Source organism: Acytostelium subglobosum (genome assembly GCF_000787575.1).
Source record: "Acytostelium subglobosum LB1 DNA, scaffold: scaffold7, whole genome shotgun sequence".
Lineage (NCBI taxonomy): Eukaryota > Evosea > Eumycetozoa > Acytosteliales > Acytosteliaceae > Acytostelium > Acytostelium subglobosum.
This window is the reverse complement of record NW_012236526.1, coordinates 882,978-907,582: the sequence shown is the minus strand read 5'-3', so window position 1 is coordinate 907,582 and position 24,605 is coordinate 882,978. Positions and strand designations below refer to the sequence as shown.

Below are 24,605 nucleotides of genomic sequence, written 5' to 3'. Positions count from 1 at the left end.
TGGCTTCATGCCACGATCCTTACAGCATAAGAAACAGAGGTGAATACCATAAGTATGGAGATTCCATCAAATTGGGGAATAATTTCCCCAAAATCCCTTCATGATAGGCCCTGGTGGACCAATATCTTATCAAGTTCCCTATCCTGGTCCCTACCCTGGTCCTATCATTTATGGCCCCCTTGGTGCTCCTGGTCAATACCAAGTGCCCTATCCTAGTTTATATCCTGAACAAGAACCTGAACCAACCCTCGTCCTAGGAGCCCAACCACCAACAAGGTAAGGTCACCAGGAGCACCCAACTACGAATACTTGGGTTGTTTGGTTTCGTTTTATTATTACAATACAAAGTCTGGAATTTGGAAGATTAATAAATAAATTGATTGTTTGGTTGATTGATTGATTGATTGAGCTTAGACAGTGAGTAGTGGATTACATGTTGTACATAATGGACTCTTATTCTCTGTTGTATACTCCTTCAGTCCAATGTTGTTCCTGCACTTGGTACACTTTGATTGATTGATTGAACGAATGAATGAGATATGAGCGAGAGGACTGGGAGCAGGATGATGAATGGACTTACGTTGAAACACTTTGTGTGATATGATTGACCAGCTGCGTATACACTTGAAGCACCAAGGATACCTTGTCTGCATTCTCCACATCGATCAACACGTCCAGTTTCAAGACAATCGATGCAACAAAAGCTGGACAATGTTGATGATATCACCTCCCTGCTGTAAATATCTCCAACAATTGCACGTTTACATGATGAACACTTGAAGCAATTAGTATGATATCTCTCCTTGTCAATGGCAATTACATCTGATCATTGATTGATTGATTGAGTGTGAGTGTGATTGGAATAGTTCCATCAGTGATTGATTGAGTTAGTGAGTGTGATTGAGTGATTGGACCATCCCTGGGGATGAATGAATGATGGACTTACCCTCAGTTCCATTGAATCTATTGTAGCATTTACTGCAGAATCCATTCTCTTGACGAACTCTCTTGTTTTGATCATTGACCAACACTTGACATGGTACACAGAGGTAGTTGCCAGGTTGTTGCTTGTCCTCAATATATCCATTGACCAACTGTCCATTGCAATTTGAACAAGTGAAGCAGTTTGGATGGAACTTGTCACCCCTGGCATTGACAATAGTCGAGCCCCAAATCTGTTGTTGACAATTAGCACAATTGAAGTTATAACTCATTCTTTATCTGTTTGTTTATCTGTTATGTGTATGTATATATCTTAAGGTGTCAAAGTATTGAATGATCATACTAGTTGTTGTTGACTGGTTGTTTAAACAAACACACCCATCAATCAAACATATCTAGTGGAATCTGATCACTGCCCCTCAAAACACACACAAACAAACAATCATTTTGTTTGAATTGATCAAAAAAAATATCTGGCTTCGGGACTCACCCCCAATGAGGCCTTGAATGGGGCTGGGTCCCTAACTGCCATCGATGAAAGGTGGAGGTGGATTGGCCCATTGTTAGTGGATACCCGTGGGTAATGCCATCACATCAATCATGATAAATATAACTTGGTACCAAATGTTTGATTGATTGAGTGAAGTACATGAGTGATTGTGATCCCACAAACACTCGCTTTAATCGTCCAAGATGAAGATGATTGATCATTGATGATGAAGACTGACTTAGACCAAGATAAAGGATAGTAATAGTTCACCACTGCCTTTGGGCTCCAATGGAAGAGAATGGGTGGTTGGGGAGTAGTTGTTGAGTGAGAGACTGGAGAAGGCAAGCTCTGCAGTGCCAATCACTGAAGGGGCGGTCGATTCGCCACCTGCAACACCATTGGCAATGTTGTTTGTGTTGGTGGTGCTGTTGGTGTCCAGTGAGCTGTAGACCTTGAGATACAGCTTCTTCTTGTCCTTGATGTTGACAGTCTGTCGGTAGTTCCAATTGGGATAGGGGCCTGGTATTGTTGGCGTCCTATAAGTGTGTCCAATGAATGTATTCGTTTCCTCTGGCTGCTTATCAACATCATAAACGCAATAAGACACTATATCCCACATTGACTTTGCACCTTGTTTGATATCCTTTCCCTCCACAACCGTTATCTCCAACATCTGTTTCCTCTTATTTACATCCTCCAACGTCACCTTCTTGTGTACCAACTCTAAAGTTGATTGATTGAATGTTAGCTCGCGACACAAGTCAGAGTTGTTGGCGAAGAACATACTGTTTGTAAAGACTGGGTTTGTTGGATCAAGGAAACGAGCTAGATCGGTTGATCGTCTGACTGATGCTGTTGGACATGTAATAAGATGTTGTAGGAACTCCTGCAATGACTTTCTTCTCGACTCCACCAATGTAGCATTCAACTTATTCAACTTCTTTGGTGGGAATGGATATTTAATCTGGAAGTTGTGGACCATCTGTTGTATATGTTTGATTGATTGAGCTGAGTCAGTGTCATTGACTTCATCATGGTCATAATCATCTTGTATTGATCCAATACTAATACTAACCAGTTGATTCAATGCTAGAAACTCAGAGAACCTCCTTGCAATGCTATATTCCTCTCCATTGTCAACGACAATATCTACTATATACTCCTATGATGGTTGTGAATGAATGAGTTAGTGAGTGGATATCAATCAATCAGTCAACCAACAGTGATAGACATACTGTAAACTTCTTTCCATTCTTCTCTCTTGTCTCTGTCTTTGAGATTGCTGCTGATCTCTTATCCAAGTTTACGTATGATTCTGCCATTTCTTTGTTGTAATAAATAGATATATATGTATATGTTATTAAGTAGGGGATAGGAGTAATGAATGAATTGATTGATGTGTGTGAGATAGTTATTGGTTGGATCAATCCATGTTTGAAAAAGCATTGGATTCGTCAACACGCAATCAAGACAACAATGGGGTGAGTGGGTTGATGTCGACATCATCCCTTTCGGATCAATCAGTCGCACAAACTGTAACACCATGCGGTAATATATAAGTAGTAATTACTACTAGTTTATTGTCATACAGATAGAGATAATATATATATTATCTCTGGATAAGAAGGGAGATAGCTATTTGAATGATTGTGATTGATGGATTGGTTATACTTGTTGTTCAGTTACATTATACTGTTGCTTCTTTAGAGTGCTAAGACCCTTGCGAGCAAACTCCAACTCCTTCTCCAGACGGAGAATGGCCATTTGTTGCTCCATCTCCTTGACCTTGTATCCGGTGACGGTCATCTTGCCAAAGTCAACCTCCTCGTCGCCAACCATCATGGACACGGCCTTGGCCGCGGCCACCAACAGATTGGTGGCATTCTGCACACTCTTGGCACAGTTGCTGAGCTTGTGTTGCGATGGTGAGTTGATGTCTGACTTGGACTTGCATGCAGAGACCAACTGTGATGTGGCCGCTGTCACCTGCTTGGAAGAGGCAATGAGTGCCTCCTCCGTGCCTCCTGCAATATCTTGTCCATTTGCTGCCTTGTTGGCGGTCTCCACCAGTTGTTTGGTGGCTGCAGCTACACTCTTGGCGGCCGAGATCAGTCCCTCGGCCCAGGTTGGGTCCTTTCTGTACAATGGTCCGTCGTGACCGGCTCTGCCCTTCTCGACACGCTCCTTCTGGGCAGTTGTTGCTGCGCCGACCAGAGTGCTCGTGGCAGATGTAATGGCCATGGCGGCCTCAATGATGGCCTCTGCAACATCTGGCATGTCGCCCTCCTTCTTTGGTGGACGTCTGCTCTTGGCAGCCAGAAGGGACTTGGCGGCGTCCTCAATGGTCTTGGCGGCGGCCATCAGCTCACGCTCAGCCAAGTCATCGAGGTCGAAACCATTCTCGTCGACGTATGGTCTCTCCTCGGTGGCCTGCGACAGAGCATGTCTGGCAATGTGCTCCAATGATGCTGTGCCCTGCTGCAGCTCCTTGATGTTGGAGGCGATTCTCTTGCGGTCCTCCTCGTCCTGGCATTGGCCGCCCTGATGTCTGACAGAGTCAAACAAGTTCTGTGTGAGTGCTCCAATCTTGCGCGCTGCGTCAAGGAAGCGGCTCTGATCGCCCTGGTTGTTGATAAGTCTAGATACTCCCTTGGCGTCAAAGAAGAGGTTCTTGAGTGAGTCGCTCACGCCACCCACGGCGCCAAAGATGCTCATCTCTGGGATCTCGCCCTCCATGTAGCACATGTTCATCAGGTTGGTGGCCTGGCCCATGTGGTGGATCAGGTCGGTGATGAGCATCTGCTCGGTGGCCTCCTGGTTGCCCAGGTTGTTGGGGTTGTCCAGCGCCGACAGGCACAGGGCAATGTCCTTCCTGGCCTTGTTGAAGTCGGCCTCCATGCGCTCGACACGCTGCTTCTCGTAGTAGTCTCGCAGCTGGGTGAATTGCTCGCGCAGCTGATCGTTCTGCTTGACCACCTCGGCCGTGTACTTGTCGTTGCTCTCAGAGATCTCTGCAACACGCTTCCTGGCGTTTGTAACTTCCTGGATCATTGCCTCGCGCTCCGACAGCTTCATCTGCAGCTGTCTGTTCTTGTCCTGCTCCTCGGCCAGCAGACGCTCGAGCTCCTCAATGCGTGCGCGCAGAGCGTTCAGCTCGGCTGTGTTGCTGACGGTCTTGGTGATGATCTTGGTGATGACACGTGTCTTCTCGGCACCACCTGATGTGGCGGTCGAGGGCACTGGCGATGTGTTCTTGTCCAGCGATGCTGTCTTCTCGACGGGGACGGGTGTGCTGTTTGAGCGCTGTCTGTTGGCCTCCTCGTCGAATGTTACCCATTGTGACGATGGGGGAGGTGGAAGTGGCGTGGGGTCGTGCATGATTGGAGGAGGTGGCTGAGGCATGGGCATAGGTGCGGGCATTGGGTTGTACATGGGAGCACCAGCGCCAGCGTTGTTGTACTGTCCCCATGTTGTGTTGTCCTGTTGCTGCATGAATGGGTTGCCGTAGACCACTGGAACAGTCTGGCGGATGAACACGGGCGTGGGCACGGGCACGGGGATCTGTGTGATCTCTGGCTGTGGGGGTGGAGGAGCCTTGACGGGTGGTGGCGACGGCTGTGGCATGACTCTCTGCTTTGGTGTCTCTCTGCGTCTTCTGACAAACTTGGGAGGGTCTGGTGGCAAGTTTGGTACGGCAATAACACTAGACACACTGTTCACAGCGTTGGCATTGATGTAGAAGTTCCTCAAAGTCTGATACTGTACGTAGAACCTTTGAATGGCAAAGTCAATAACTTCCATGTTGTCAGTTACTGTTTGGTTGAATCATTGTTCGATTGTTAGTATGAGTATGCGAGGGCTAGAAGGTGATTGATTGAGATACTCACTGTCTACGAGACTTGTAAGGAATTGGACAACGAGTAGGTAGATGGCGTATGACTCCATGACAAGGGGAATGAATGATGCTGTCTTGCAATCGTTGTAGGGAGCAGCATCGACAACGGCATTCTGCATGCGGAACACGGCGTCCAGCATGTCCATGAGATGGCTGACGGTCTGCAGACCGCGATCAATCTCGACGTCCTCAAACTTGTGGTTCTTTTGGTAGCCGTCCATTGTGAGACCGCCATCAAACTCGGGATGTGCCTGATGGAAGCGGATCTTGTCGATCATAAAGGTGCAGTACTCTCCGACAAGGTTGGCAAAGCCTGCCTTGTCGTGATGTCGTCGCCAGTGCTGTCTGAGATTCTCAAACCACGAGATCTTGTGCGATACGTCGCTCAGCACGTTCTTTGGTCCCTCCTGCACGACCTTGTGAATTGTAATTATAGCCTTGTAGCATACGACCTCATTCGTGTCCAAAGGACGTTTATAAAGTTCATGTAAGAATGATCTAGCGCTGTTCTCATTGTGACATTCTAATACAATGGCTATATTCATTCATTCATTCAATTATTAGTATTCAATCAATCAATCAATCAACTCAAACAGTTACATACATCTAACATGCTTTCTCTTTGGTGCAGTGACCTTTGAGTTTGTGGCCTTGTGCACAATGATTTCTAGCACCGACATGTTGGTGGATTTATCCCAATGATCTATGAATATTTACAAATCTGTATTATTATGATTGATTGATTGATTGATTGATGGTATGTATATGATATATGATTGATTGATTGAAGAGATATATGAATAATAATAATAATAATGTTAATGAAGTTGATGTAGAAGTGTCAGAGTCACCTGGTTGTTGATGTGTTTCATTCATTCACATCATCACTCTACCCTATCCTACATCGAGGTGGTGTGCGATGTCAGTTATGTGAATTAACTCATTTCAAACGGTGATGTTCCAAAAACATTTAATTAAATTTAATAATAAATTAATTAAACCCACACACTTTTTGTTCATTGAACTGTTCTTCATCACAAAGAATGATCATTCACTACTTCTTCTTTCGTTAATGTCTACATGTTACTTACGCTTACACACAAATAAGTCCAATCAATGTTTACTTTTTTCCTTGACTCAACGTCAAATGTTGACAACGACCAAGTTGGACTGCCTAGAATGATCAGATATCTCTGAACTTCGTAATGAAGCAAACTGATCCAAATACACTCCCCCCTCACCATGATCATCGATGGAACAACCACCACAAGATTGGATCAATCAATCAATCATGGATCATGATCATAACATTTGGAATGTGCCATTGGTTGATTCCAACCGTTGGAAGTTATGAATGATGGCTGTACATTGGTTACGATGATTTACGTGTCGCATCGAAAGATTTAGGGATTTGACACGGAGAATGACTGAATGGATGAGTGTTGATGACTGGTGTATCGCGAATGTCAATGGTATGATGACATACTTTACTTGCTGGGTGACACAAGGAACATATCAAAACGATACTATACGATGTCTCTATCTATTTCAATCGTCATGATCTTTTGGAACATCATATATAAATAGACTGGGACGTCTTCGTCCTTGAGGGCAATTCGCGAGTTCAGTACGTGATCGTTTCGTCGATGGGTGGGCAAAGGGTCTTTTTGTTTGATGGAACCTTCCACACGGCCACATGTTTTTTCGGCGGGTCCACACCACACACTTCCATGGAAGAGAACACATCCAACCACACTTGCGGTCCATTGGTATGTGTTGGAACTCATCACACACGACGCCGAGTTGGGTGAACAACCTTGACACTCATAGAGTGCACTCTACTTTGGATATTTAATAATAGAAAGTCGACTTTCATACCTGAACTCTACACCTCTTCTCTTGGTTTGTTAACTTGTCCATCCACAATCTATAAATGCTTGGAGGTGTGTCCACATCAATCAATCAACAACTTCAAGTTATACACCTACACACATACTTCAATCAAACAAATATAATAATATGATAATGACTGTCCCAGCTTACTCCAAGACTCTTCAGGTTGCCGTCATCGGATCATCCACTGTTGGACAAGTGCTCGCCAGAGCCTTTGCCACTGAGGGCTTTGCCACTATGATTGGAACACGTGATGTGTCCAAGCCAGACTTTGTCAAGTACATCCAAGAGAACCCAAGCATCAAGACCGGCTCATTCGCCGACTGCTCCAAGTTTGGCCAGGTCATCGTGCTCGCCGTCGGCGGTCAATACGCCGTCGAGGCCATCCAGCTCGCCGGAGGCAACGCCGCCCTCGAGGGACGCATCATCATCGACGCCACCAACCCAATCAAGGGTGTGGAGGCCGGCAAGGTCATGTACTTCACCCAGCAGAACGAGTCGCTCATGGAGATCCTCCAGCGTGAGGCCCCATCTGCCCACTTTGTCAAGTCGTTCAACAGCATTGGCAACAACGTCATGTACCGTCCCAAGTACGAGAACGGCCAGCGTGGTTCCATGTTCATCTGTGGCAACAACGACGCCGCCAAGGCCACCGTGTCCACCATCCTCTCTGAGAACTTTGGCCATGATGCCGTCGACTGTGGTACCGTCGCTGCTGCCAGCGGTATCGAAGCCCTCTGCCCACTCTGGGTTGGTCTTGCCATCAAGCAAGGTTACTTCAACTGGGGTTTCAGACAGATCTGTGTTCCAAAATAAACTGTTAATACTCCAAAATGTGAGTGATTAACTGATTCATTATCCTGTAAACATCATGTTGTGGACTATAGTTTTTGATTGATTGGCGTAGTTCCAGTGATTGATTTAATATGTTTGAGTGATGGCGCTTGATCAACCCGGGAAAGATATACATACATTAAATTGTGTTTACCACGAGCAATCATACTCCCGGGACAAACGATTGTGATGGTGTTGTCCAGCACTCAACTCTTGATGCCATCATCAACAATCAGTTCAAATAAACACGTCCAAGTCGTCAGTCAGAGGCAGTGATTGTGACCTTATCCTTCTTTTCAAACAATGTCATACATAGTCTTTCTCTTCCCTCAAATACACACACACACTCTTGTGATCAAAATTTGATGAGCTTGTTCAGGTAAATGTTTGAATGGGTTCAACTGTTCAAATAAAAAAATATTGAATTATTAAATTTGAATTAAAAATGAACAACATCACTTCATCCTTTTATGAATGATCAGTGGGTGAAACACACACTCATCCCATCAAGCCTTGTCTCTCCCGCACTAACTAACTCAACTAAACTTTATTTCAAACAAAATACACATCCATCACATTGTAATTTAATAATAATAATACAAATAATAATTAGATATATATATATATTATATAAATATGACAGACTTAAATAAGGAATGGGAGAAGGTACAAGAGATGGCCTTCACATCATGGGTCAACTCTGTGTTGGATAAGCGCGGTGTACCAAAGATTGCCGATGTCTCAACTGACCTCAGCGATGGTGTCAAGCTCATCTACTTCTTGGAGACTGTCTCTGGAAAGAAGTTCCACAAGAAGTTTGACAAGGAGCCAAAGACCCGTATCCTCAGGATCCAGAACCTTCATTTGGCCATGATCTTTGTCGACTCTGACCTCGGTGTCAAGGTACAAGGTGTTGCTGCTGAGGGTAAGTGTGTTAGAATGGAGGGGAACAGGACGCACAAGGGACAGCATCAACTCACTCACTCATTCATTCAATCATTCAATCAATCAATTAATCAACCTTTATAGAGTTTGTCGATAGCAACAAGAAGATGATTCTTGGTTTCCTTTGGACTCTTTACCGTAAATATCGTATTGCAGTCATTAGTGAGGGAGACAAGAGCTCAGAGGAGGGTCTGTTGGCATGGGTAAAGAAGACTACAGATGGATACGACGGAGTCAACATTACAAACTTCAAGAACAGTTTCAAGGACGGCAATGCCTACTTGGCCCTGGCTCACAAGTTCGACCCATCAGTGTTCAGCTATGGCGAGTACCACGGCAAGGAGCTGATCGACCGTCTCAACTCTGCCTTTGAGTTTGCAGAGAAGGGTCTGGGCATCCCCAAGTTGTTGGACGCCGAGTCGCTGTCCAAGGGCAACGTCGACGAGCGTTCCATCGTCCTGTACACCTCTCTGTTCTTCCACGCCTACCGTGCCAAGGAGGAGCGTGAGGCTCTTGAGGCCAGCCAAAACTCGCTCGCCAACAAGCTCGCCTCGCTCGAGCAGTCCCTGGAGGGTGAGAAGCTCTCCCACGACGAGCTCACCAAGCAGAAGAAGGAGCTCGAGGACGCCCTCAACCAGATTCGCAGCCAGAACGAGGCCAGAAACCAACGTATTGCCGACCTGCAGTCAAAGATCGACGACGCCCTCCGTGGCATCGATGATGAGCGCATGGCCAAGCTCGACCTCGAGTCGCGCATCTCCAAGACCGAGAAGGACAAGGCCATCCTGGAGCTCAAGCTGGCAGAGACCCTCGACGAGAACGAGCGTCTGCGCAACAAGCTCGAGGAGGACAAGAGACGTGCCGCCGCCGAAAAGGAGGGTCTCGGTCTCCTGCGCACTCACATCTCCCACCAGATCAACGACATTGCCAAGTGGCAGTCGTTCCTCGACAACCCCGAGGCCATTCCATACACCAAGCAGCCAGTGAACCTCGACACCGAGATGGGTTCGCTCGCCTTTGAGGAGCAGGCCAAGCGTCTCGGTTCCAAGGTTGAGAATGAGAACGTTTCACTGGAGAAGTATTTGAAGCAGAAGGAGGACGATGTCAAGAATGCCGGTGCTCCAAAGAAGAGAACCAAGTAATCAATCATACATCAACACTCTATAGCACTACCACATTCATTCATTCACATCACATCCTACCAACCTACCTACCTTACAACGAGATTGACCTGGCGTCAACCATGTACCTAAGCCCTTCCCAAACAACAACATACCATACATTACATACAATTACTACAACTACAACAATGAATTACAACAAGTTATACAACAACACATTGTTGGTGAAGAGGCAATAATAATAATAAATTGTACACTCCACTCCATATCCTCACTCATTCATTCATCTTGTATTACTACAAATATATATATTTAATCTTGTAATTCTATCATGTCATTGGATCTGGATACTAGATTTGGTTTTATGTGGTATCTTGGGCGTCGTTTGATGTTCACTCCCACACTATCTGTACCCCATCCTCTTTAGCCTATGCATCCATTTCCAACAAGTATCCAGATGAATGAACACATTAATTCCATCTCTTCTTCACTGTCACTCAAACAGTTCAATTTGAACAACAACTAATATAATCAACAAGAGATAATATCATACAAATAATTCAATAGTAGTAATATTAATAATTATTACAACAAATATTAATAACCAGTAAAAAATGATGAAAGCTGTACAGTATGCTAATAAGGGAGAGGATTTGAAGTTAGTGGAAGTACCTATTCCAAAGCCTGGAAAGGATCAGGTTAGGATTAAGATTGTTGCTTGTGGAATTTGTCATTCGGACACATTCGGAAAGTATGGTATCCCGGGTATTACATACCCGAGGACTCCAGGACACGAGGTCGGTGGTGTTATCGACCAGTTGGGAGAGGGTGTCACTGGCTTTAAGGTCGGAGACAAGGTTGGAGTTGGTTGGTTCGGAGGTCATTGTGGACATTGCAAGGCTTGTCGTGAAGATGACTGGGTTTGCTGTACAGAAGGAAAGGTAAGAATGACAATATATCCAACAATCTAACAATTTTATGTCATTGACTAACATTAATCATCATCAAGGTATGTGGAATCCATTATGATGGAGGATTCGCAGAGTATATGGTCGCCCCATTGGATGCCCTTGCTAGGATACCAGATAATCTGCCATTTGAGCAGGCTGGACCACTTATGTGCGCTGGAATCACGGTGTTCAACTCTATTCGACATCAACATATCAAGGTGGGATCTGTTGTGTGTATTCTTGGTATTGGAGGACTGGGACATCTTGCCATCCAGTTTGCAAGAAGGATGGGTTACGAGGTTGTTGCTCACAGCTCCGGTGCTGACAAGGAGAAGTTGGCCAGAGACCTTGGTGCGCATCACTACATTGATGGATCGCAACCAGATGCCATTCAAAAGTTGACCGCCTTTTCACCAAAGATGATTGTGGCAACCACTCCACATGCCAAGACCATCGAGTCTGTCATTCCAACCCTAGCTGTTGGTGGCAAGTTGTTGGTCCTTGCCGCTGCTCAAGAGCCATTGAGTGTTTCCTGTCTTCAACTGATTGGAAAGAAACAATCTATTGGTGTAAGTACTCATGTTGTGGCTTGATCGTTGTAGTTGGGGCGAGGAATGGAGCAATCCTAACATTCATAATGAACAATAGGGATGGCCAAGTGGAGACTCCAGAGACTCTGAGGAGACCATGAGGTTTGCGCAGATCAATGATGTCACACCAATGATTGAGACATTCCCTCTTGAGAAAGCACCTGAGGCCCTTGCCAAGGCATTGAACAACAAGGTCAGATTCAGATCAGTCCTTGTTATGAAGCATTGATGAAAGAGTGGCGTGTAGATAGAGAGAGAGAGAGAGTAAGGATAAGTTGATTAAACATTCAAATGAATGACCTGGTCACGTGATGTCAATCATTCGTCTAGGCTTCGACAATCAGTGTGTGTTTTTTGTTTGCCTCTTTGTACTCTAATCGATCTATTTGATTGTAGATAGATAGATAGGTTGTGGCCCACCAAACACAATACCAATCATCCAATCAGAGTGGTCACTACACTCCATCTACTCAATCACTCACCACTAATCACTAACACATCAATCAATCACATGACCACAGCCCCCACTCACACTCACCCCCTACTCAGTGATGTAAGATGTAACACTCTCTGATTATCTTATCTCTTATACGCGCAACAGTGTGTCCCTTTAGATATTCATCATTATTACAACAGTCAACCAACCAACAACAGTGTTGTTGTTGTGTGTTGAGATAGATGGTGTTGGTTCATTGGTTGGAAAGTGTATGTGTATGTTCGTTCAATCATTCATTCCTTCCTGGTCCTCCTACCTACTACCTATCACCTCAGTCTGGCATCAAGCTTAGCCGGCTTCTATTTGATCACTTTATGAATATGATGATGATGTGAAATAGTAAGTGGACAAAGGTGATCGCGATAATCATCACTCACCCAATACAATCAATCAAACATATACATACAACATACATACATCACATAATTAAATAATATAAATAATAATAATTAATTTAAAGGGAGACTGGAGAGATAGATAAATATAGAACCAACTCGAAATAGCAAGCCAGCACAACAACAACATCAACCCTTAATCACGTTGTTAATGGTACGGTAAGAAATGTGTGAGTGGTGATGATAGCCGGCCGGCAGGCTTGACTGGCAGGCCAGGTTGGATGGTGATCACCGATGAACGGACATATTGTCGGAGGATAGTGAGTAATGGAGTTCAGCTGATCATCCATCCTACCATCCATCCATCCAGCCATCCAACTAGTTGTTATAGTAACAAGCATAACATAACATAGACTAACTAAATACAGGTACACTCATTCATTCATTCATAGAGAATAGAATAGTGCACATCAATCAATCAATCAATCAAATATCAAGCCCAATTCCAATTATAACAACAATTATTCAATCAATCAATCAAATAATTTAATCCAGAGTTGAAGGAGCAGTCGAAACAGGAAGACATCATCCAGACATTGAGGAGTTGATAACATTTCACACCAACAAACAAGAACAGAAGACAGCACTATACCCTTGAGGAGCATCATAATGATACTGCCCTGCAAGCAGCTGGATAGTCTGGAAGACGAATTGTAGAGCGCTGCCACACACAAACATATACACACTCCATTTGGACCAAATACAGATACAGATACAGATACATAGCAACAACCAGAGGTTACTCAACAATAATAATAGATTAAGAGTCTAATTATTCAATCCACAACACTTCAACCTCATCATCATCATCATTAATCAACAACATCATACATACAGGAACAACAACAAAAAACAATATTCCATCATCATCAACCTAAGCAACAACAATATGATGGAAAGGCTAAAGAGCAGTGCAGAGAAGCTATCTTCGTCAGATGCTTCGATCCAGGAGAACTGTCTGCGATACCTCATCAATGGATCAGCCGACAGTATGTTATGATCATCGAAGATTGGAATTGATCAGTGACTGGTTGACTGACCTAACCCTGACGAATGCGATTGATCAATCACCCACCCCCATCCAGGCTCGATCCAGGTATTACTATTCTCCATGGTGGGACCTAAACAACTCAAACAACTGATACACTCTAGCAACGAAGTAATACAGATGCTATCCACATGGTTACTCAGTCATTTATGTCTAAATAGTAAACGTCCACATTACATCCATCCACTTCACATCCATCCATCATTCAATCAATCAATCAATCAATCACAATCAGCCAAACATCCTATTATGAATATATTTCGAAGACATCAAGAGAGACAGAGACTAACATATATTATTGACAAACTCAATCGATCAGGTGATAATTGTGCCAAGGTATTCAAGTCGGATTTATTACAGAGTGTTATGGAGTTGTTATCATCAGAGAATCAGGATATTGCTGAGAAGGCATTATGGGTGCTGACCAATCTGTCATTATGTCCAGAGCACACCAGTCTACTGGCGGAGCATGGTGTTGTCGAGACATTAATATCATTCATCAAGCGAAACAATCATACATTGATCATACTATCAGCAGTTCCACTGAGGAACCTATTACACAAGGACACATGCAATGACTATCTTGACCATCAAAAGGCTGTATGTCACAGTGGTGCCATCCAAAACATAACCTCAATACTCAGTTGCCAATACTCTGCTCTCCCAAAAGAGTTGATACAGTCACTTATCTCCATCATCCATGTACTCTCAATATATCATCGTAAGTTCACCCATCATCTCCCTGGCTCACTCACCCAATCACTAACTTGTACCCAATCAAACAGCACTCATTCGGAGGATTATAGCTATTTCTGGAGTTCTTGGACATTTGACATCATTCCTCTCATCACCTACAACACCTTTGACGATCAAGGAACAGGTTGTATCAATTCTTATCAACCTATCTTTGACAGAGGAGACTGAACGACCTATTTTGGACTCTGGCGCAATCACACCTTTGATTGAGTGTGCAGTTTCAATGAGCTCACCAATCAGTATCAAGGCACTGAGTATCAGTTGTTTGGCCAACTTGTCCTCCAATCCTGAGATAAGGACTGTTCTACATTCCAAACTACTAGTCGAGGGTCTTTGCGAGTTGCTCAAGGAAGATGAAATCAGGACCAATCCTCAGTTCATCATTGCCATCTCATTATTGACCGCCAACATGTGTATAGATGGTATGTTTCCCATCAACCTCAATCAATCAAATACCAAACTAACAATATACACCCTCCAACACTTCAGAAACATGTCGATATTTGTTATCATTAACATCATGCCATGATATGTTCACAGAGCTACTGGTGGATTATCCAGATCATCAGGTCAGGGAGTCATTGTTAAAGGCATTGGAGAATATGAACATTCCAGTTTCACTGCCACATCACATGTTGGAACCAACAGAGCTCAGTATCAAGGAGGATATATCAGATTTCTGTCCGACAGACAGTATGGGACCATCAATGTCATTGTCACCATCGCCAATCAATCAGACCAGTGTACTGAGTGAGAGGTCAGAGTACTCTGAGTGTGTGACACCACAACTGCGCGACTCCATCACAAGTGAGGACACCGCAGTAGTTCCTCAGATGCTGGAAGATGAGAACACAAGTTTCCGACGTGGCAAGATCATCAAGGAGATTATCGACACAGAGCAAGCATTCATATATTCAATCAATGTTTGCATTAGAGTATGTTTTAATAATTCCGGAGAATGTTCCATTACACATACTCACTCAACATTCAATCATGATTCAGGTATATTATAATCCATTAGTTGTTGCCCCATCAAGTCCACCAATATTACACAAGGATCTTGTGGATAATATATTTACAAACATTGACAAGGTGTTTAGAGTCAACTGTGAATTCCTAAAGAAGTTGAGATCAATACCAGAAGGCGACGTGATGGAGGTTGCCAGTTCCTTCCAATGGCTATGGGATCAACACGCAACCATTCCAGAGTATCGACACTACATCAATGGATTCAATAGGGCAATGGACCTGATACACGAGAACAGGGCAAAGATTCCAAGATTCAAAGAGTTCCTTGATGTAAGTTAACTCAAATGGAGTCTCCATTTGGAAATTCAGCAGTTTTTTAACCTAGTTTGCACCATACATCATGAATAGAAATGTCAATTCTCTGATCAATGCAAGAGCGAGACATTGGAATCATATTTAATTAGACCTATACAGAGAATACCAAGATATATATTATTGTTGACCGACCTTTTATCACATACCTCAGATCCAATGGAGCGTAGTGCAATCAATGATTCACTGAGGAGGACCAAGACAGTGGTGGACCTACTGAATGAATCAAAGAGGAGTGCAGAGAACTTGGCCAAAGCACATCAACTACAGGATAAAGTTATGGGATTGCAAGATGGATTCCAACTACACAATGGAGCTCGACAGTTACTCCGCGAGGGATTGATGATGGAGTTCAACAAGAACAAAAAGGTGTCACAATATCGATACATCCTGCTCTTCAACGACTATCTCTACATCACCAAACAAAAGAAGAGGAAGTACTATGTCAAGAAGACCGTTCCACTTCTCGAGGTCAAGGTTGTAGATGTACCAGGTATGTTCATTCATTCATTCTTTCAATCAATCAATCATTCAGTACAACTTACATTTATACAATCAATTAGACATTGAGAACTCATTTAGAATATTCTGGAGCAATAGAGAGATGGATAGGAATGAGAATGGAGCAGTGCTGTGTAGTTCCAAACCAGAGGAGAAGGAGGAGTGGATAAAGGAAATAAGGGAAGCCAGCAATGAGATGAAGAGAGCAAACCTCCAGAAGATGTTGCATCGATCACAGTCACCAAAGACAACAAGGTCATCAAAGGGCAAGCTACATAGTTGAGCCCTGGGACGGTCACTCAGTGTTGTGATAACAATATTTACAATATATATATATTTATATTTTAATATTTGCGCTTTAAATTTAATTATAATGATTGATCAACCAATCACTAGCTCACTTCTTTGATTTGTAGATTGTGTCTGCGATTAACATTGTGTCCTTGATCTCGGATACATCATGGATTCTGATGATGTGGACTCCCCATCCGGCACTGACACAACAGCATGCTGCTGTGCCCCAGAGTCGTCGTGAACTCTTGGCATCTGGAACAATCTTGCTGTTCTCACACTTGGCGATTGTGGCACCAATGAATCCTTTACGCGATGGTCCAATCAGTAGTGGGAAGCCACGCTTAACTAGCTCGCCACCACGACGAATTAGATCGATAGACTGATCGTAGGTCTTTGAGAATCCAAGACCTGGGTCCAGGATAATCTGCCACAGATGTAGGCCTGATGCCAACAGACTCTGTACGCGCTCAGTGAAGAATGAATCGACAATCTCAATAATGTCTGGTGATGAGTCGATTGTGGAGAAGTCTGGCTCCACTCCATTGGCCTCAGCCTGCTGCTTAATGTGCTGTTGCTGCAAGAACTGTTGAGTTGGACGATCGTGGTTGATGATGATTGGCACTCTCTCCTTCCTGGCCACATCAATGATGGCGGGGTCTCTAATGCCTCCTGTGACGTCATTGATGATGTTGCATCCTGCTTCAATGGCCTTGCTGGCGACGATGGCATGATAAGTGTCGATGGACAGGGGGATGTCGGGATGCTCCTGGCGTATCCTCTTGATGATGGGGATGACACGGTCGAGCTCCTCCTGTGGTGTGATCTGCTTGGCGCCAGGATATGTCGACTGTCCGCCGATATCAATGATGTGTGCGCCGTCCTTTATCAATTTGTTTGCTTGGTTCAATGCAGTGTCCACGCCAGAAAACAGTCCACCATCAGAGAAACTGTCTGGAGTTACGTTCAAAATACCCATAATGAATGTCTTTGTGTTCCATTGCCAGAGTGACTTATTGACGCGCATAACCTTTCTGATTGTTGTTGGTGAGCTCAAGTTGATCTTCATCTGATTGGTAGTGATATGCATTGATGGATGAATGTAGTTTGGTGCGATGCTAGAGAGAGCAAAGGTATGATTGTAAGTGTGTGATCAAGTGATTGAAGGAGTGACTGGAACATACTCTGCAAGGGGAACAAGTACAAAGTCACGCTCCCACATGAGCTTGTGAGGTATCTCCAAGGTCTCTGACTTGAGAACGATGTTGTTGTAGTATATGATGTCGAGGTCGATTGGACGAGGGCCATTTCTAAAGGTCTCTTGTCTGCCCATTGCCACCTCGATCTCTTTGAGCTTGCCCAGTAGCTCGTGTGGATTGAGCGACGTGGAGATGCGACAGCAGCAATTGAGGAAGCAGTCCTGGTCGACAAAGTAGGCCGGGTCCGACTCATACATGAACGACGTGGTCTGCACGTGCGAGAACTTGGACAGCGCGTCCAATGCGTCGATCACATTCTTGAAGCGGTCGCCCATGTTTGAGCCGAGTGCGAGGTAGGCAATGTTGTGTCCACTCATGTTGCCCTTAGTCTGCTCGACGGTCGATGGTATCTCCAGACTGACGTGATCCTTGAAGTATTGTAATGTTCTCTCGATGCGCACACCAGGCCACTTGGCCAGCTTGACGGCGCCAGGCTTCTCGACCAGAACCTTGACGCGCTCCACACCGAATCCCAGACAACAGGTGCGAGCCACACCCGTTGCCAGAGCTTCTAATGTATAATGATGTGATGATTCGACGTATGCCACAACAGACTTTGACAGAGTACTATATGATATAGTCTCGCTGACCAAGTCTGATTGACCACATGATGACAAGTCCTTATACAACTTCAACGTCATCACTATATTCTGTTTAATATTCCTCTCATTGGCATTCACGCCAATCACTGCTTGAACATGTAAGTTCTTTACAATTATACTATCTAACATATCTTTATCTTTATCTGTATGAATGTATAGTAATAAATGAGATAGTGAATGTGTTGGAGATGAAGTGAAGTGAAGTAGGAGTGGGTTCCGAATAAAATTGGTGCTCCGATGATCGCTCGTCCCAAAGGGGTTGATGTTCAAGATAAAATTTAATGCGGCCAATGTGATGGTAACGGAGTTTCCGCGCCATAAGCTCAATGGTGGGGGTCAATTTATTATCTATCTATCTGGTGAACTGTTACCAATACCATTACCATGACGTAATGATAATACATTAGATTGAGCATTGACAAGTTGTTTGAATCTACTATCTGGTTGGAGATTGAGTAGGTTGTTTGGACTATCATACTCAACAACTTGTCCACGATCTACGACTACTATTAGGTCACTGTCAATGATGGTATCCAATCTATGTGCTATAGTCAATACAGTTCGATCTTTGAAGTTGGTCTCAATCACTCGTTTGATCAAAGCATCGGTAGCATAGTCCAAAGAGGCAGTGGCCTCATCCATCAAGATAACAGGTGACTTGTTCAAGAGTGCGCGAACAAGACATAGTAGTTGTTTCTGGCCTACAGAGAAGCCATCACCTCCTTCCTCCAATGTACCATCCAACTTCATTGGCATTGACTCGACAACATGCTTCATATTGACTTTCTCCAATGCCTGCCAGAGATCCAAGTCTGTGTGCTCATTGAATGGATCGATGTTCATGCGAACTGTACCCGAGAAGATGAATGGGTCTTGGGGGATGACACATAGTTTGCCTCGCAAATCGTCCAGTCCAATCTTTGTGATGTCCACGCCATCGATGTATATCGCTCCCTTGCAAGGCTCCACGAGGCGGAAGAGTGTGAGACCAATCGTGCTCTTGCCAGCGCCAGTGCGACCGACAATGCCAATCTTATTGCCGGCTCCAATCGACAGGTTGATGTCTCGTAAGCTGGGCTCCAGGTTGGGACGATATCGCACCTCAATGTTCTTGAACTCAATCTCACCTCTGTTCGGCCATCCCTCGTCTGGTCGGTTGTCCGCGACCACTCTTGCACCCTCACGAGGAAGCTGGACATACTCGAGGATGCGCTCCACCGAGTTCATCCTCACCTCCAACTCTGAGTATTGGCGAATGGCGATATTGAGCATTCCAGTGATGCCAATGGCTGAGGTTACCACGATTCCCGCGACACTGGGAGAGTAGCTGGCGGTGAGCATGGCGATAATTGATGCGGAGAGTACCATGAGACCTGTCATCAGTTCCAGGTTCATGCCCAGCCATCGGTTGACCGAGTAGGCATGGTAGAATATGCGCAGGTTCAGATCGACATGTTGATCAAAGGTGTCAACAAAGCGTTGTTGTTGTCCAAACACTCGGATGGATGACAGACCATTGAATGATTCGCTGACATGGCCAAAGATGGGACTTCTCGAGATTGAGTCCATTCTTTTGAGTTCACGACTTGAGTGGCGGTAGAACTTTTGTATCTGGTAGTAATACAAAGAGAGGAGGCAGACGGGGATTAGGATGTAGGGCGTGAGGTATGCCATCAATGCCAGGGCGATGAGGAATGATGTGCCACAGGACACCACGTCATTGATTGATTCGAGTAGGGCATAGTCAAGGTCGCCAATATCCTTGGAGAATCGATTAAGTATGCGGCCAGATGGGTTACTATCAAAGAATGTCGTTGGTGAATTGAATACACTATGCATCATGGTATGATGTAGCTTCTTGGATGCATTCCATGTCATGTATGATATCGATGTCATCTTGACGCAGACCAATATTCCAAATATGGCGATGATCAATCCATAGATCATAAGATAATGTTTGGATTCACCATTATTACTCGTCCAAATTAGTAACCAATAGTCTGCTGATTGACTGGCGAGTTGGGCACAGAGATAGGCTAGGAACACAAAGATGTAAAGTATTGTAGGTCCACCTGATTTGAAGTATGGGATGTATGTTGACTTGCCAATCTCTCCCTTGTTCCTCTCCTCAACTGTGATCAACTTGGCTCTTAGTTCATTGACTGGATCATGTATAATTGATTGGTCAATCACAACACAATCATTGATGTCAATATGTTTGACCTGGTCCACTGAATTGGTGAGAGGGTCACTGGTAGCAGGAGGATGGGATGGTTCCACACCCAAACCTACACCACCACCAAATTTGGTATTCATAATCTCCTCAAAGTCAATGCCTTTGGACTGGAGTTGATCGTAGGTACCTTGAATGAGACGTCCTTGTTCAATGACTACAATGTGATCGGCAGATGAGATGAATTGGATCTGATGGGTGACAAGGATCCGTGTGCGTCCACTCATCATTCCTTGAATGCATTCTTCAAAGAGGTGTTTGCCAACCTCTGCATCAACAGCCGAGAGTGGTTCATCCATCACAATGACATCGGTATTAGCATAGAGACATCGTGCTAGAGATATTCGTTGTTTCTGGCCACCTGATAGACTGATACCCTTCTCTCCTATCTCTGACAAGTCTTTCATTGGGAAGTCGACCAAATCAACTTTCAAACAACATGCCTCCAAGACATCCTTGTATCTCTTCCAGTCCAAAGGTCTACCAAACAGGATATTATCTCTAACTGTTCCACTTAATATCCAAGGTACTTGAGGTGTATATCCAACTGACTCCGGTCTAGCCACGCTTCCAGCAACCATCTTGATCTCTCCCAATATTGCCGAGACCAAACTTGACTTGCCCTCACCAACCCTTCCAACAATGACCGTCAACTTGCCCTTTGGGGGTTCAAAGTTGATACCTTTTAGAACTGAGTTTGAATGTGAGTGGGATGATTCCATGCTCAACAAGCTTGAGCTATCCTTGTCTTGGAAATCATTGATGGATTGATCATTCCATGTGAACTCGCTATCTTTGATCGAAACACCATCTGATGAATCTGATGGTGACGAGGTGGCTGCTACTTCGGGTGCTTGAAGGAACTCCTCGATACGCTTGGTACTGGCCATCATCTGTAACATCTTTTGGAGAACAAATGTCCACATGTAGAGTGGTGTTCTTAGTCCGTATAGTATGGTGAGTGCAGGGAATGCAGTCTGAGCAGTGAGTGTGTTGCCAACACCAATGTATGTTCCAAATGTAGCCAACAATACTACGAGATTGGACATGCTTGCAAATGTTTGATCGATCACATAATACATCAACTGGGTCCTACTCGAATCGAGTTGTTTGTTACGCTCGACATCACATCGATCAAAGAAGTATCGCTCCCAGTTGTACAACTTTAGGAATCTGATGCCACATATGAACTCGCTGATTATCTTGATTCTCTTGTCAGAGTGACCCATTGTTTGAGTAAAGTATCGATTCTTTCTCGTGTTGAAGAATGTTGTTAGAGGTAGGAATATGCCTAATGTCGCGAATCCAACCAAGCCAGATGGTCCAATGATATAACATAGTAGGAGTAGTAGCAAAATGATATGAAGTGGATGTATGAGTACATCACAATATGATGTCCAGAAGTATTCGCCAACATTTCCAGCATCCATAGTTATAAGATTGATTATCTTGCCAGTATACTTTGTCCTAGATGTATGATTCAATCTTAACATCTTCCTATACATTGTCCCGATCAATGAACCACGCACCTCAATTGACAACTTTGTTCCAAACCAATAAGCATGGTGTAAACTCATTGTTTGGCAACAAGTTGATATAAATATTCCGAAGCACAGCAGCCATCCATAATAACTTGGCCATCCATGTACACCATTGATGAAGTCGATGTAACTATTTGAGTTGATTGAGTGGGTGTGAGTGATGATGGGGGTGGAATAGATCCAGCCACTCAAAAATGATCATACCTTCGGAGGAGTAATGGTGTTGCGATTGAGGCGAGGACATGGATGAGTTTGATTATTGGTATCTTCTTGGAACGATTGGTAAAGTTGGAATAAATCTGTCTGAGTAAGGGTTGGCTTGGTTTGAAGTCAATGTTATTCATATGTTTGTGTGAGTTCTTGACATGAATAACAGGATCCAAATCAGGTATATCATTAAGTTCAAGTGTATGATGATATCCACGGAACAATGTCTGATGTACCCATCTAAATGTCAACTATAATGTAATGGAGTAAGTGATTGCCGATTGATCGAAGTGTGAATCATCATACTCTTGATAACCAATTTGATTCCAACTCTGGAGTGGGATCATTGAATCTACTTCGATCATAGTATTCATTATAAGTTGAGTATGAATGTGAATGATCAGTGTCTTGTGGTACATCTTGAGGTGATATCGTATCTAATTGTACACTATCCTCAACATCATCTTCATCATCTAGTGTTTTATAGTCTGTCATTATAAATATATATATAAGTGTTTACTGATTGATTTATTGATTGCTTGATTGATTGATTGATAAAGAGTGATGCGATCGTGACACCTTTTATCTTAAACTAGTCCTTAGATATTTAAGGGTTCCATAAGATCAAAACAAACAAACAACCCCCTTTTGTTAATTGGGGCGCAGACCAGGGAATAACATTGATGTCCAAGTGACACAATACAGATACAAACTTGATATTCTAAGATAATAATACATATATTTATTACTTCTTTACAACCAGGTTGATGATGTAAAAAGTATAAATACAAAACTAATCAATAAATTAAAATAAATTTAGATAAAAATCTTTGAAAGAGGCGATATTATGGCGTCGTTTCATCACCCAATCAATCAAAATACACAACATTGTACAACATAGTCAAATTGAATCAGAGATTTTTATTATTATCACATGCATAATATATTATAACTATTAAAATAATACAATGTTTGACACTATAAATATTAATAAATGATTAAAGAAAGAATATTATTTATTCAAACAATGTTTTACAATCATTTAATATTATTATTTTTATTTATTATCTCTTTGGACATAGTTGTCCAAGGACAGGATCATCAAGTTGAAGCTGTGTTTGCATTCCCCGCCAACACTACTTTGAGTTCATTCAAAACAAGGTATAATGGCTCAATTGACCCTTGGGACTACTATAGCACGGCATACCGTTGGGGAAGTGAAGTGTCTTTCAGTGGCTCATCACACTTCTACTACCTTACAATGATGATGGAGAAGAAGGGACCATCATTCATTATCTCCTCCGCTGACCTCCAAGGTCGAGTACAATTATTCGGTACAAACTGTCAATCTTCGACAACTCAAGGTTATTGTCTAACTTCATCTTGGACATGGACCCCAGAGTTCTCAATCGAGTTTACAGTGACACGAGTACAAGGACCATCAGACCCCAATCCCTACTTCTATTTATCAGTTACCAATCTTTATAATATGGTCTCAATCAATATTGGATCATTCACAGTCTTGGACTCAGAGATGAACACTTACAGGATACTGCCAGCCAGGACTTGGACAATATATCCAAGATGTCTTGATGAGTACCCTATGTCCAAGTCATACTTCTTTGCACCATCAGCCACGGATATGAATGGGAATGTACTACAATCAATGACACAGAGTGTGACACTCAAGTGGCCAGGTCCATTTCCAAACTGGAATGGACAAATACCATTCAGAATGTCTGTGTCCTCCGACAGATCTCACGCCGTCCACAGTGTAGGTCGTGTCTACACCATTCTCGGACCATTATACAACAGGTACAACATGTGTCTATCTGTTGGCAACACAACACCAACACAACTCAAGTTTGCCAATGTTACAAACACATGCGCATCCACTTCCACAAAAGCTGTGATGTACTCCTATCCAAATGGGCTGGGCGCAGACTTTGTCGCCATCAAAGATCTGAACACTGGATATTGTTTGACAACAAACAATGTGACATCATACTTTAGTCCATGCACGGCGGTAGTGGCACCCAGCTTCAAATGGCGACTTGATGAAAGGCAGCTCATATCTGGAATCAATGGCCAATGTGTACCCTATAACAACACTGCTGTTGTTGATCTACAAACTTGTGCATGGGATGTCTCCAATCAGAAATGGTCACTCACTCCACCCACGACCACTCCATCAATCTGTGTCCATCTTCTACCCACGTCTCCACCATCCTGCACTCCCTGTATCTCGCCAGGCTTCATGTGAACTATTGATTGA

General features: G+C 43.6%; 10 protein-coding genes across 10 annotated transcripts; 5 read left to right on the top strand and 5 right to left on the bottom strand.

Annotated features, from left to right (window-relative positions):
* Window positions 1-410: 410 nt before the first annotated feature.
* Window positions 411-1,214, bottom strand: SAMD00019534_042430 (hypothetical protein; the record flags this gene model as incomplete). The annotated part of the gene is made up of 3 exons (XM_012900748.1): window positions 411-506; window positions 581-822; window positions 947-1,214. 3 exons carry the CDS (start codon window positions 1,212-1,214, stop codon window positions 411-413), a joined length of 606 nt encoding a protein of 201 aa, XP_012756202.1.
* Window positions 1,215-1,670: 456 nt separating this feature from the next.
* On the bottom strand, window positions 1,671-2,754 carry SAMD00019534_042420 (hypothetical protein; the record flags this gene model as incomplete). The annotated part of the gene is made up of 4 exons (XM_012900747.1): window positions 1,671-2,155; window positions 2,219-2,414; window positions 2,508-2,594; window positions 2,668-2,754. The coding sequence occupies 4 exons, from the start codon at window positions 2,752-2,754 to the stop codon at window positions 1,671-1,673; spliced, it is 855 nt and encodes a 284-aa protein (XP_012756201.1).
* Window positions 2,755-3,097: 343 nt separating this feature from the next.
* SAMD00019534_042410 (hypothetical protein) lies at window positions 3,098-6,007 on the bottom strand (the record flags this gene model as incomplete). The annotated part of the gene is made up of 3 exons (XM_012900746.1): window positions 3,098-5,244; window positions 5,320-5,862; window positions 5,932-6,007. 3 exons carry the CDS (start codon window positions 6,005-6,007, stop codon window positions 3,098-3,100), a joined length of 2,766 nt encoding a protein of 921 aa, XP_012756200.1.
* Window positions 6,008-7,346: 1,339 nt separating this feature from the next.
* Window positions 7,347-8,033, top strand: SAMD00019534_042400 (hypothetical protein; the record flags this gene model as incomplete). The annotated part of the gene is made up of 1 exon (XM_012900745.1): window positions 7,347-8,033. A coding segment is annotated over one exon (687 nt), but the record flags the coding sequence as incomplete, so codon positions are not given.
* Window positions 8,034-8,690: 657 nt separating this feature from the next.
* Window positions 8,691-10,138, top strand: SAMD00019534_042390 (hypothetical protein; the record flags this gene model as incomplete). Its single annotated transcript, XM_012900744.1, has 2 exons — window positions 8,691-8,979; window positions 9,084-10,138. Coding segments are annotated over 2 exons (1,344 nt in total), but the record flags the coding sequence as incomplete, so codon positions are not given.
* A 596-nt stretch (window positions 10,139-10,734) lies between these two features.
* On the top strand, window positions 10,735-11,886 carry SAMD00019534_042380 (hypothetical protein; the record flags this gene model as incomplete). The annotated part of the gene is made up of 3 exons (XM_012900743.1): window positions 10,735-11,061; window positions 11,130-11,639; window positions 11,719-11,886. Coding segments are annotated over 3 exons (1,005 nt in total), but the record flags the coding sequence as incomplete, so codon positions are not given.
* A 1,524-nt stretch (window positions 11,887-13,410) lies between these two features.
* Window positions 13,411-16,474, top strand: SAMD00019534_042370 (hypothetical protein; the record flags this gene model as incomplete). Its single annotated transcript, XM_012900742.1, has 8 exons — window positions 13,411-13,540; window positions 13,637-13,759; window positions 13,919-14,320; window positions 14,367-14,809; window positions 15,186-15,290; window positions 15,358-15,654; window positions 15,733-16,189; window positions 16,248-16,474. Coding segments are annotated over 8 exons (2,184 nt in total), but the record flags the coding sequence as incomplete, so codon positions are not given.
* A 120-nt stretch (window positions 16,475-16,594) lies between these two features.
* Window positions 16,595-18,388, bottom strand: SAMD00019534_042360 (hypothetical protein; the record flags this gene model as incomplete). Its single annotated transcript, XM_012900741.1, has 2 exons — window positions 16,595-17,606; window positions 17,673-18,388. 2 exons carry the CDS (start codon window positions 18,386-18,388, stop codon window positions 16,595-16,597), a joined length of 1,728 nt encoding a protein of 575 aa, XP_012756195.1.
* Window positions 18,389-18,703: 315 nt separating this feature from the next.
* SAMD00019534_042350 (hypothetical protein) lies at window positions 18,704-22,210 on the bottom strand (the record flags this gene model as incomplete). Its single annotated transcript, XM_012900740.1, has 1 exon — window positions 18,704-22,210. A coding segment is annotated over one exon (3,507 nt), but the record flags the coding sequence as incomplete, so codon positions are not given.
* Window positions 22,211-23,324: 1,114 nt separating this feature from the next.
* On the top strand, window positions 23,325-24,593 carry SAMD00019534_042340 (hypothetical protein; the record flags this gene model as incomplete). The annotated part of the gene is made up of 1 exon (XM_012900739.1): window positions 23,325-24,593. The coding sequence occupies one exon, from the start codon at window positions 23,325-23,327 to the stop codon at window positions 24,591-24,593; it is 1,269 nt and encodes a 422-aa protein (XP_012756193.1).
* Window positions 24,594-24,605: the final 12 nt, after the last annotated feature.